This window comes from Phyllopteryx taeniolatus, chromosome 14 (assembly GCF_024500385.1).
Source record: "Phyllopteryx taeniolatus isolate TA_2022b chromosome 14, UOR_Ptae_1.2, whole genome shotgun sequence".
NCBI classification, from domain to species: Eukaryota; Metazoa; Chordata; class Actinopteri; order Syngnathiformes; family Syngnathidae; genus Phyllopteryx; species Phyllopteryx taeniolatus.
The window spans coordinates 4,287,201-4,300,596 of NC_084515.1; the positions used below are offsets into that span (position 1 = coordinate 4,287,201).

General features: G+C 41.4%; 1 protein-coding gene across 1 annotated transcript; it reads left to right on the plus strand.

Annotated features, from left to right (window-relative positions):
* The first annotated feature begins 1,682 nt into the window (after nt 1–1,682).
* atp1b3a (ATPase Na+/K+ transporting subunit beta 3a) lies at nt 1,683–12,902 on the plus strand. Its single transcript, XM_061796752.1, has 7 exons — nt 1,683–2,101; nt 4,478–4,606; nt 4,817–4,915; nt 7,056–7,246; nt 7,755–7,805; nt 8,299–8,385; nt 9,438–12,902. The coding sequence occupies exons 1-7, from the start codon at nt 1,990–1,992 to the stop codon at nt 9,603–9,605; spliced, it is 837 nt and encodes a 278-aa protein (XP_061652736.1). The 5' UTR covers nt 1,683–1,989; the 3' UTR covers nt 9,606–12,902.
* Nucleotides 12,903–13,396: the final 494 nt, after the last annotated feature.

Here is a 13,396-nt window from a genome sequence, read left to right on the forward strand (position 1 = left end):
ATTGCCGTATGACCTTAAAATGTGAACATGTTCTGTCTCTGTGCATAATATTACTAAGTAAATGTTCTTTTTTCAGTGAACCCCTGTTTATCGTGGAGGACACGTTCCAGACCCACCGGCAATAGGTGAAAGTCTGCAATATAATAAGAAGAACTGCACGCATTATTCATTCACTCCACAGTCACACCCCAGTGGTGGTAAGCTACTTGTGTAGCCACAGCTGCCCTTGGGCAATCTGACTGATGCGTGGCTGCCATTCTGCGCCTACGGCTCCTCTGACCGCCAACAAACATCTAACAACATTCATTCATAGGCAATGTGGGTTACGTGTCTCGCCCAGGGACACAATGACAACGTGCTCGGGCAGGGATACGAGCTGCCAACCATATATAGAGATATTTTATTTATCATGCAGTTGTACCTCTCCTACACACTGAAATCCCATTTAAACTTGTTAAAATGTGCTTAAGCATATTAAAACCCACTTTTTGAAGTACTCCTTACCACCTGTTCTCATTCTCGTGCAGTTCTCCAAATAAGTGGTAAAGCGTGGTTGCTTCTCGATATTTGTCACCCTCAGTTTAAATAACGCAAAAGAGAATTAAATATTATATGTAATTAAATATTGTATAATAAAACACCAAAATGTTCAATCAAATCATGTAATTTCCTCTAACATAAGTCTGCTAGCTTAATGCTCACATATAATGTGAAACGCCATAGACGGGCTAACAAAAAGATCCATCCATCCATTTGCAAAACTGCTTATCCTGTTCGGCATTGCAGGAAGCCTATCCCAGGCAGACTGCACCCTGGACTGGTCAGCAGTCACAACGGGACTGTTTCCTTCACCAATCAGATTTCAAATTCATCCTCACAGGGCCAGCAAACTGTCAGCATTTCTCTAGCCTCTGATTGGTTGGTCAGAGCAATACTGTTCAACTAGTATAACACGTCTGTAGCTACGCAGCTAGACACATTAATCCATTTTTTAATCAGCATTTGGTGAGTATGATGCATTTTATGTAATTTTTTTTTGTTTTTGTCATGCTATTCAATGAATATTGATTCTGAACTGCCCCAGTATACCTGCCACAGTTTGCATGCTGTTATTGCGTTTTTTTTGTAGAGTATTGATTTTTTTTTTAATCGTGACGTGATGGTGGCTGTATCAAGAGGTGGATTAAGTCAGCCGAGTCCCCACCGCAGGCCCTGGTACAGAATCACAACATTTGATACTTCACAGTTAATACAAGAAAAAAAGAAAAAAAAAAATCCCTCAAATCAAAACAATCTACTGTATTAGCTTCCTCTCCCGCTTTCCCTTACACTGTGGCTTCAGCATAGTGTCCCATTGCCATAGCAACAAGGGTTGGCAAATGCCCCAAATATCTAACTATATGCTCAGTCAGACACAAATAGCATCCAACGAGAAACATGCCGGCTGTGCATCGCCTGCATGCTGGAATGTGCGCTATAAAGCCATAAATCACAATCAGAGAGAGAGAAATACACACAAAACCACATCCTTTCCTTTAAACACACTGTGCAGTATTAACTGGGACAAGCAGATGCACGACCGTAAACCGCGGATGGAGCATAAAGTGATGATAAGAAAGTAAGATAGTGCGTCCTATATTTGTAATGGGTGCGCGTCTCATGCGCCGGCAACCAATGCGCATCCTTCCTCCACATCAGCTGCCACCGAGGGGCATTTGTCGACGTCACTGGGTTTTTTTCTGGGATTTTTTTATGTTCCTTCCTTCCTTCCTGCCTTTCCTTGTGCCTGCCTGCTAAGCGCTCCCTCTATCTCCGCCGCCCACTCCTTCCCAACCATTGATCCGACCACTCACCGGCTTCTTCGCCTCATTACATCAACCGCTCTGCGCTTTTGTGCATTTTTTTTTTTAATTTTTTTTACCCCATATTTTGGGGATTTACTTTTAGGACGTTTACCCTTCTCCCTACATATTTGAAAAGAATCCCAGCATGGCGAGCACGGAGGATAAACCGGCCAACAAGGCGGAAACGTCCAGCTGGAAGGACTCCTTCTACAACCCGAGGACCGGCGAGGTTCTGGGGCGCACGGCCGGCAGTTGGGGTAAGAAAACCCCCCTGGTATACCCTATTTTTTCATACTGCATTTAAAGATGTGAGCCTCCTAAAAAAATGGGGAGGGGGGATGTGAGGGACCATCACAGGCCTACATGAAGGTGTAGAGAGAGAAGCTTGCACCATGAAGATATGCATATGTACACATGCAAGGATGCAGGAATGAGTCATGAACACATAAATTGGATTTTAACTCAAATTTTTTTTTTTTTTTAAATCATGTGCACGAATTAGAACAGTGTTGGACCTCAGTACATCAGCACGCCCCGGCTGCACCTATATGATGCTTTTATGTAATGATGGTCATGGGTAGAGGTAGTAACAAAACGTCAGGCTCCTATAGGCTGCAGAGCGGGGGCCGTCATGCAGCCCGCCCCTCCCCCGTGCTGCTGTGCAGTGGGATGCTCCATTGCAGTTGCATGGCCGCCTACATTAGCATGACTGTCAAGGTCAAATGGGATTCCCTCTCTTCTTTTCCCCTCTCTTCTTCCCTCCCACAACCCCACTTCGTGCACTAAGCATTGTGGGATACTTCTGGGAGGAATGACAGAAAAGGGAGTTGCATGGGGCTGATAGAAGGGGTCTCTCCCATCCTTTTAATTAGGGGTTGGGTTTTGCTTAAATATTACTTTTCCAAAAAAAAATTAATCCCAGTTGTTGCAGTGTTTGATTACATTTGATTACATTTCCTTGATTGACTATGCACACAAATACACAAACAATTGATTGTAACGGTAAGGCTAAATCTTTGTCAGAATGTTCTTTTCTCCTGTTTTGACAAATAATTATGCCAGTAGAAATTGTCTTTCTTCTTCACAAACTTGTCCAAACCGAAATAACAACGCCTCTGCTGGTCACAGCCAAGTAGTGCAATCCAACTTGACTCAGTTTCTTTGAGATGTGATTAATCAACAATTTCACACAATTGACAGAAGTCTTAAATGGCGATGGGTCGGCACAACAAAAAACAATTCTTCAAAAAACAGACTTCACGCTGTTTATTGCGTATTAAGTTTACTGGCAAACTAAATATAAAACAGGGAGAATTATACCCTGTGTATTTAAAACAACCAAACTTTGCCACAAGAATGTTCCCGCTAGCTTAATGCTAACACATAATGTGATATGCTATGACAGGCTAACAGATAGCATTGAAAGTCTTGGTGTTTTAACCCTTTATGTATAATTGAGCACAAACTGTGGAGCAGCACATGTAGACAGACAATATTACAATACTCACAGGCATACTTTATCCTTTGTATAACTGTATTATACTGCCCCCCAGTGGACAAGGTGGGAACACTAGAAGGAGCAGCACAATGAATTGAATTGAAACATTAAATCATGATGTACAAACTGTTTAATTCTTTTCTAATTATATTATTACTCTAAGTTTTTATAAAGTACAATATTGGCAAGTGCTATTTTCCTTATTATAAATACATTATGCCTTTTCTTTTGGGGGTGGGGCTCAACGGATTTATGACATTTCCATCCATTCCAATGGGGAAAGATGATTTGAGATTGTGTGTGTTTTGACTTCATTAGATAAACATTTTTAAGACATCAGTGGGGGGGGGGGGGGGGGGGGGGGGTTTGAGGCTAGCTACTTGTTTTAAGAAATCCTTCCTGTTCTACTGGCAGCTCCATCCATCCATTTTCTGTACCGCTTTATCCTCACAAGGGTCGCGGGCGCGCTGGAGCCTATCCCAGCTATCTTCGCCCAAGAGGCGGGGTACACCCTGAACTGGTCGCCAGCCAATCGCAGGACACATATACACAAACAACCATTCGCGCACACATTCACACCTAAGGGCAATTTAGTGTCTCCAATCAACCTACCACGCATGTTTTTGGGATGTGGGAGTGCCCGGAGAAAACCACCCAACCACGGGGAGAACATGCAAACTCCACACAGGCGAGGCCGGGATTTGAACCCCGGTCCTCAGAACTGTGAGGCCGATGTGCTAACCAGTCGTCCACCGTGCCGTACTGGCAGCTCATTTTGTTCAAGTTAAGTAATACTGTACTGATTCCATTTTTTAAGCCTTGTTTTTATGCAGTGCGGCGAAACATTTTCAGGCTTCCTTTTTTACCTGCAGTGGAGAAATGCAGACGTTAGGTGTCGAATGCTGCAGCTTCATCCCTTAAGATGAAAGTCAGCACCCGTATCTTTTAACAGTAGCCAGCATTTCCCCCTTGAACCAAAATGGTTTCCCCCACAGGGGATAGAACACTCAAATGACGAGATGATGAGGAAAATAGATTGTTGTTGTTTGTGAGTGTGTTTGTGGCAGGTAATAAATTATTCATTACTTTTCTCTTTGTGTTGGTCCAATCTTGACCCCCCCCTTCCCCCTCGTAGCTCTCATCTTGTTGTTCTACTTGGTGTTCTACTGCTTTCTGGCCGGTATGTTCACCCTGACCATGTGGGTGATGCTGCTCACCCTGGATGACAACGTGCCCAGGTACAGAGACCGCGTTCCTTTCCCAGGTTAGTGTCTCCTCCGTCCTCACGTGCGCTACGGTAAAGCTTTCAGCTACAGTAATTGCCAGCACAGCTCCATCCATTATTCATGCTTGATTAGTCATATAATGAGATGCCATTGGAGTAAATGTACTACAATGTAGTTTTGGCTTTCCTGTATATGTATCGACCTGCTTGGATTCCTTCACATTCCTGCTCTCTCTTTCTCTCTTCCAGGATTGGTCATCCGTCCGAACTCTCTGGACATCGTGTTCAACAAATCCGAGCCCCTCAAGTATGCACAGTACGTGGAAAACCTGGAGTCATTCCTGCAAAGTGAGAGCCGTGATGCATTCATATTTATATTGATGTTCTTGTCAAGGCAGATTTGTCATATTGGTATAGTGCAGGGGTCACAAACCTTTTTGAAACCGAGAGCTACAATACTTCTTGGGTAATGATTAATGGGAAGTTACATACACACTTCTGAAATAGCAAATTTGCCCTTTTCATCAAGTCTTGTTATTATTAACTCATTAACTGCCAAGCAGTTTCCAACCAGAGTTCCCCACTTGCAAGCATTTTGACTTATCTTACAAGACCCACACAATATTGTTTTGTGACAATATAAGCATTGAATGTATCTTCTTTCACCCAAAAACTTGGTTCTTATGTTTTCTCTGTTCTTTAGTAATCAGCAGTAGAACATGGGTAGGTTTCACCAATAACAAAGCTTTTCATGAAAAGAAACATGTCAGGCAGAACAGTGACTTTGACGCTAATATATATATATATATATATATATATATATAGAGAGAGAGAGAGAGAGAGAGAGAGAGAGAGCTGACACCTCAAATTATAAGACCGCAAAACAAGACGGAAAAAGGGCTTTTAATCATTTATCACTCACTGCACAGCTCAAGTGTGACTTACTTAGTCATTCACTCCATCACATCTTTCTCATGATTGCGACACACACAATCTGTTTATACTATATTATATATATATATATATATATATATATATATATATATATATATATATATATATATACACACACATACTGTCTGAGTGTAAGGTGCCAAACGTCAGACTTCCAACGTGTTGGCATTTCTCTCCCTTATAATTGATGTGACAAGTCCAGATTCACAGCCTAATCTTTATCTTTTACTCGAAACCTGTGCTGATCTCAAATCCACAGTGATGCAACACTGCCATCCACTGGTGTGTTTGTCATTACAGTTATAGAAGCTTGAATTATCAGAATCAGAATCAGAATCAGAATCATCTTTATTTGCCAAGTATGTCCAAAACACACAAGGAATTTGTCTCCGGTAGTTGGAGCCGCTCTAGTACAACAGACAGTCAATTTACAGAACACTTTGGAGACATAAAGACATTGACAAAAAACAACAACAAACAACAATTGTGCAAAAAGATGCAGAGTCCTCAGTTCGAATGGCTAATATCGCAATAGTCCGGTGCAATGACCATTGTGCAAAGGGCACTGAGACTTCAAGGAGTGTATGCGGTTTAAAGTGACGAGTACTGCGATAATCTGGGACAATGGTTGTGCAAATGTTACAGATACTCCTCAATCAGTGTGCAAATGGAGCAGATGCTACTCTGGCATTTGCAAACAAGCTGGGCTGTGTTCTACATTGTGTTCTATGCCTACCGTTGAAAAATGTACTTGACGAATATATACGCCGGTGGGAGTAAACGGTTGCATTCCAGTTGACGAATATAAACGTCCACAGCAGTGAATGAGTTTGTAATTTTTGCCACAACCCTCGTGAAAGTAAGCAGTACAGGAAAAAAATGCAGGACTGATATTAATCTGTGTGAAGACACTGATCATGGTAATGATTTCTCACAATAATCTAATTATCAACAATGATTTAACAAGGTAAGAAACACATCAATATCAACATGTAAGACTTTATTTTTTATAAATCTCACAATCTATCATCACTGGTAAAGTATTAAAGTATTTTATATGTAGAAAATACTGTGAAAATAAGTGCTGTGAGCTGTGCATGGCAGTAATGCCCAAGTTATGGAGTTCCATTGTTATGTTATGTCGACAGGGCACAGAAATAAATCACTCTCAATACAACGTCTGCATAATTCTGACCTTCCTGGAATGTATCCAGGAGTTTTATCTTCTACTGAATGGTCAGGATCTTCCTCCCAGAAGCCTTTGAAGATGCAGGATGCTCGGGGCCCATCATAGGGCTTAAAACTGCTTACAACTAAATTAAAATCCAATAATGTGTGAACATCACCAGCAGCCAATCCGAGCCTGAGAATGAAAATCCAGTGAGACTGCTGAAATGTTTATTATTTTGCACACATATTGACTTTTCACTGCATTTTAATATTGATGTTTTTCATACTGCACAGTATAATGGATACTATAGTCAAGGTACTGCACACAACTGCTATCTGACCTGTGTCCGCCTCCACCTTTCAGAGGGTTACAATGACACAGAGCAGGAGAAGAATCTGGACTGCCCCGAAGGGAAGTATTTCCTGCAGGATGAGGAACTGGAAAAGAAAGTGTGCCGCTTCAAGAGAGGCTACCTTAGCCTCTGCTCTGGCCTGTCTGACACAAACTTTGGTTACTCTGTGGGAAGACCATGCGTGCTTCTGAAACTCAACAGGGTGACTAAAACCACAACTCCTATCCCTTGTAAAATGTTAGGAATCATACGGTAGGGGGGGGGTCATGTATTTGGTACCTGGGCCGTTAGTGAGAAATAACTTGACTTACTTCAACTCTTAATACAGCCTCGTCAGTTTGTAAATATAATACATGGTACTGATCTGATTTGCTTATTATTAAATGTATCAATGTGTGCAGTTCGCTACAGATGTATTTTGCTAGATGAGAGGACAGAAAAATGCTGACATTATTGTGATTCTGAAGGCCCTGGGCAGATTAGTTTGACATGGCAACACAGAAAGGCTGACATTTGATTGGATGAAAAAAATCTAACATCCACATAAAGTACCAAGAGAAACACTATGAAATGAAGAGAATAGACTGTAAGGAATAGAGTAATACAATTTCATGGGAACAAATAGTAGAATGACAGTTACAAATTCAGTAATAAGAGTTTTGGCCAGTGCTTTGATTTGAATTGAATTCATTTCTCTGCTCACCTTGTAGATTATTGGCCTGAAGCCTATCGGGGACCCTTACGTCAACTGCACCGTCAAAGTAAACTTTTTCCCTCCCAAATAGATGTGCTTGTATGTGTATTTTTGTTTTTGTCTTTTTCATTTCTGTCATTTTAAAAACAAAAAAAAGCTGTGATGAGCAGAACAGTGTGACCACTTTGTTTTGTTGATCTTGATTTCATTTCCCTCCCCCTTTCTGTCTGTTTTGTTTCTTACTGACTTTCTTCTGCATGCTGTCAGTGGCGACTTTAGGGTAAGATGGTATGTCAAGTATCGGGAATAATAGGCCAGAATAAGAATAACTGCGTAGTAAAGTCACAATGGCTCCAAAACCCACCCCTGTGCCATTTTCAAGCCATTATTAGTGCAATCAGCATAATGTGCGCTGCAAATAGCAAATTTACAACAAAGCATACCATGCTTTCCACTTCATTACAAACTCCACACTAACAAAAGAGGGTCATCGCTTAGTGTTTTGTTGAAAGAAATTCCATATAAGGCATGCTTCCATTAACATGTATTCTGCTCTGCAGAAGGAGAACCCAGTTCAGATGCAGTATTTCCCCAGAAAGGGACGCATTGACAAGATGTACTTCCCCTACTATGGCAAGAAAGCTCACGTGAGTATTTCTCTCGGGTTTGGACCGAGATCATCTGATTCTTAACAGCACTGTTTCCTGGCGATCACAGTAGCCCTGTTTGCTCGAAATGTGGTGTGGGATGTGGGATTTGGCCTTTTTTTCTTCTTCTTCGTATTAAAGTGTTAGTAAGTTTTCTCAAAGTCACAGTATCTGTGACAGGCTGTCGGGAGGACTGGGCTGCTGAGTCATGGAGGCTCAAAGGTGCACTGTGCTTCAGCCCGCAGTTTACCACGGGTAGCTTTTGAGCACCTTTGTCGAATGAAGTTCCCCTTCCCGGCCTGGCTCCAGAGTCAGGTGTATATTCTGCCGCTCAATGGGACTAATGTGGAATTTCACGTGACCAAACTGGAAAACAGGTTGTCAAACTTCCTGTGTCCCCAGCAATAACAGCAGTCTACTAACATGGTGGTTTTAACCCGAAATTGCTAGAATATTGTTTTCTGTATTGCTGGTATCTTCAGACAAAAAATTAAGTACATGTATATCATTTATTTATTCAGATATAAGATATATGTAAACGATCAAAACGATCAAAGCCTAAACATTGGATATGGTCGTTTTTGGTAGCTCTTGAAGAAATCTTCTGTAAAACAAAAGACTTTGTAGATATTTAATATTTCTACAGGTGCTTTGTCCCCATGTCCTGCCGTAGGGCTCTGCGACTGACCTGAACCAGAAGGAAGTGGATCGTCCAGTTTTGACTAATTGGTTGCGCATAATTGTTTATTAGTTTTCTACCAAAAACTAATTCTCTAACCAATTTCTTGTACCTTGTATCACGTGGCCTGAGACAGGACAGCAATAGTGAACAGTCAGTTTTTGCAACAACTCGTTACTCGAGAAACTCGGAAAAATAAGTCGAGGCCCTCATAAGTCAAGGTACCGCTGTACGAGTACATTTAGTTACGAGATTGGTTACTGAACAAATTAAACTGAAAAATCTATTTGCGTATTATGCTCAAGTGTTTGTAGTGTACTTTGTTACTTCCCACCACTGATCCACAGTCCACTGTGTACCTCCTGTGGTCCAGATGAACTACGTTCAGCCCCTGGTTGCCGTCAAGCTGCTGCTCACCAAGGAGGACTACAACAAGGAGCTGTCGGTGGAGTGTCGGGTAGAGGGCTCTAACCTGCGCAATAACGACGAGAGGGATAAGTTCCTGGGCCGCGTCACCTTCAGGATCAAGGTGGTGGAGTAAAAAAAGAGGGAAATTGCCGGTCAAAAGGAACCCCCAGCCGGTGTGGAGGCTGCCCACATTCGCTGAGGAAGGAAGTGTCAAATCCCTCTCAAGACAGCATTCGGGATGAGGCAGATTAGTCTGGCCCGTCGTCGGAGAGCCAGTTACGAATGTTGCTTTGATGACAATGACCCTTCTTTCCTTCAAGATTCCTTGCTGACCTCCGCAAAAGATCCCAAGAGAACAAGACACAGGCTGTGCTCCTGATCCATCCCTTCCACCTGTTGCACAAGTCATCCCCGTTTTGGTTTCATGTCGATGTGATTAGCTGAATTTATAGCCAATGCAAGCAAGCCATTTGGAGCTGTCGTGTTATTGCCGATGCAACTTCTTCCTATTTTGTAGATCAGGGGTGTCAAACTCATTTTTGTCGTGGGCTACATCCTAGTTGTGGTTTCACTCGGAGAGCCGTTAGGGCTGTGAAAAATGTATCAACATAAACACCACATCATATGATTACATAGACATCATTGGATAAGCATTTGATTGGTATTTTACTGTATATACACTACCCACAAAAAGTTGGTGATATTGGGCTATTGAGTGAAATCTCATGATGAACCTAAAGTGCTCTAGAACATTGACAGGCGAACTTAATTGCACCTTCTCGAAACCTATGAATGTCCAACTGTAAATGTACTTTTTGCACAACAAAGAAGTGAAAGGCAAAATTCACAGCAGGTGTTTTTCAAGGACGTCCACTTCTCTGCCTTTCTGTGACACTTCCAGTCTCTCTATATCGAGGCTTCAGACAGAATGTTCTCGTTTCTGTATTATTCTTGATCAGACTAACTGGAGTCTCTTGAATCTTCAATTAGTCACGAGTGTTGTGATTCACAACTGAAGGTATATGAACACACTGAAATAAGTTATACTACAAAATGGTTCCATTGTGTCCACTTCTGTGACTTTTCCAGTCTCTCTCGCAATGGCGAGGCTTCGGACAGGATATGTTCCTGTAAATTCAATATTGAATTGCAACACTTGTGATTAATTAGATTATTCAATCAAGAGCTACTCCAGTTCTTCTGATCGAGAACAATACCGAAAGGCGGAGGTGTGAGCCCTCCCCTTCGGATCCTATCATGCTAATCGTCTGTGTCTTCCTGCATTATGCGTGTAGGTCTGAACCATTGACATGAAGGTATAAAAATCAGTGTTTGCAACCTTCACTTGGCCAGACCTGCACGTCTCCAATTGTCTGACAAGAGAATAAACGGCGCAAGTTACGTTGTCTTATTTATTTCAGGTATTCTCGAACGGAACAAGTCATTTTCCCCACAACAACGTCCTTGGAAATATATTGGTCACCTGGAAAGGTTCTAGTGCATTTTCGATTCATCCTCAAATTTCACCTGAAAGTCAAATATCCCAATCTTTGTGTGTGGTTGTAATATCTGTTCAAATCTAAGACAATGTTTGACTTTGGTTCAGATAATCTGCCAAAACTAAACAAACAAATCCATTTAGCAAGAACTATGAAGTGCCCCAGGGCTTTGAGTTTAACACCTTTCGATAGCTCTTCCATCCCCGGAAGAGAGCAGTGTTGTTTTCATCCCCCCATAGTCGTATAGTATATGAACGACAGCATTAAAGCTGGTCCCGAGAGAGAATACGAGGATTCTTATCTTGTTGTGAGATGGTGGGGGAAGAAGTCCGGTAGCTCATTTCCAGCACTTCTTTTATTTTTGCAAAAGTGTCACATATTACACCACAAATAATCCATATGTTGATAATATAATATAGCAACTGTATTCCTGTATATGAAAAAAAAAATATCTTTCTACATATAAATACATAGTGATCCTTAGCATATTTAGGGAATAATAGATAAATCTTTGTGTTGGGGCACGTGTCGCCGCAACCTAGTCTCGTGCCGTCCGTCTTGCCTGTCTGCATGTCTGCCTGTCTGTTTTTCTGTCTGTCTGTGTGCTCACCTCTCCATTGCAACAGCCGACATGTGGGTGAGCCCTTCAGGATTCGATATGCTGTCTTGAGCTACGGGAAGCCGTTTGAGCATTTATTCCATATCCTTCATTTCCAGCTTAAGGTCCATGCACTAGCACGCTCTTTGGCCTCACTAGTAAGACAAGTCAGCATGTTTTTTTCCACTACTACCTTCCACTGCTTTATGACATTTTTGTCCTCTCGAAGATAGGACAGCTACATGTTATGAATGGTGCAAAACTATTAGTGGACATTTTGGTGCTACCAGTTTATGACACATGCCTACTAGTTGGGCCTAGTAGTGTTAGGAGTGCAGCACAGTAGTTTACAAGTAAGGTTCATTTGTGTCCTCGTAGGCTAAAAGCGGCAATAGTAGAGGTTAAAATGTTACTAGTAAGCCGTTCTCCGCACTAGTAATACAATTTAGTTCACTAGTATAATGACCATGTCTTACTAGTAACTTTTTTTTTCACTACAGCTGTCATTTCTGCACTCAAGTAGGACAACTACATGTCACTAGTGATGCAAAACTAATAGTGGGCATTTGGGTCCAGGTAGCTACTAGCGCATGACACATGCCTACGAGTCGGGCCTAGTAGTGTTACTAGTGCAGCACAATAATTTACTAGTAAGGTTTAATTGCATACTAGTGGGTCAAACGTGACATCAGTCGTGGAAAAAAAACATTACTAGTAAGACACAGTCATTCTATCAATGTGGTGAGGCCAAAGAGGGTACTAGTACACCTTAAACTGAATATGAAGGATATGGAATCAATGCTCGAAGTGTTTTCCATAGATACAAGCTGAGGAGACAAACATGCACACACACTAAGTACACTGTAAATTGCTTAGATGTCAGAGAGGTGCGGTGAGACAAACGAGGAAAAAAAGATAAATAAAAAGCATCGCAAAGTTCAGCATTACCTGTAAGTATGTGCTAAATATCACTACGTGATCTCTATATCTCTCCGGGTCTCAACTATTGTTTGTTAGTTTTCTCTCTTCTTCAGCCCGTTGATCTGATTGTCTGCCAGCCTATTACTCTTACTCAATGTATATATATCTACTGGAAACACTATCGACCATATTTACTTAATTCACACTGTATTTTTGTCACAAAAACACAACGTCTGTGGATTGTAAAGAAATAATTTAAATATTTACAGGAAATGATCTTATTCAAAACTATGTTTACACAGTGTTTAAAGGAACCCATGTTTGAAAGAACAACTTGTAACATCTCAGGGTGCCTTAAGACCTGATGAAATAAATTGTGAAATAAAAGTGATTTTGAAGAAAAAAAAAAGGACACTCGTTTGCCTGTCTTGTTTTTTTATCCCTAATTTTAGGGCCTATCACAGCTGACTCTGGAGTACAGCCTGGAGTGGTCCCCAGTCAGTCACGCCATGAGGGCACAAACAGAGTCAGACAATCATTTACGCTTAGTGAACATTCACAGCGTCACTGGGAAAAAAAATTATATTCACTTTTGAATTGAAGTTCATTTCAGTCTGTACATTTTTACTTATTAAGTTATTTCTTCTACTTTTACTACAGTCTATTTTCACACAAGTATCTGTCCTTGTACTTAGTAGAGAGTGTGAGGATACATTAGCCACCTGTGTCGCCCTTCGTCTTTTTCCAGCCAATATCTCCGTCCATTGAGCACTTCTCTGTGTCCGAAGGATAATCTGTGTGGGTTTAAGCCTCTCCTAAAATACACCGTACGCTTCTTTGAGGCGGGCCGATAAAGCAGTCATGAAACCGTATATATTTTTCATCTGCAGTTGATTTTTTTCAATA

Bases quoted from the DNA above. Each gene is read 5' to 3' on its own strand.
- atp1b3a (XM_061796752.1), top strand. From the start codon at position 1,990: ATGGCGAGCACGGAGGATAAACCGGCCAACAAGGCGGAAACGTCCAGC. The intron at 2,102-4,477 runs GTAAGAAAACCC...TCCCCCTCGTAG, and splicing joins GCGCACGGCCGGCAGTTGGG to CTCTCATCTTGTTGTTCTAC. The intron at 4,916-7,055 runs GTGAGAGCCGTG...TCCACCTTTCAG, and splicing joins CCTGGAGTCATTCCTGCAAA to AGGGTTACAATGACACAGAG.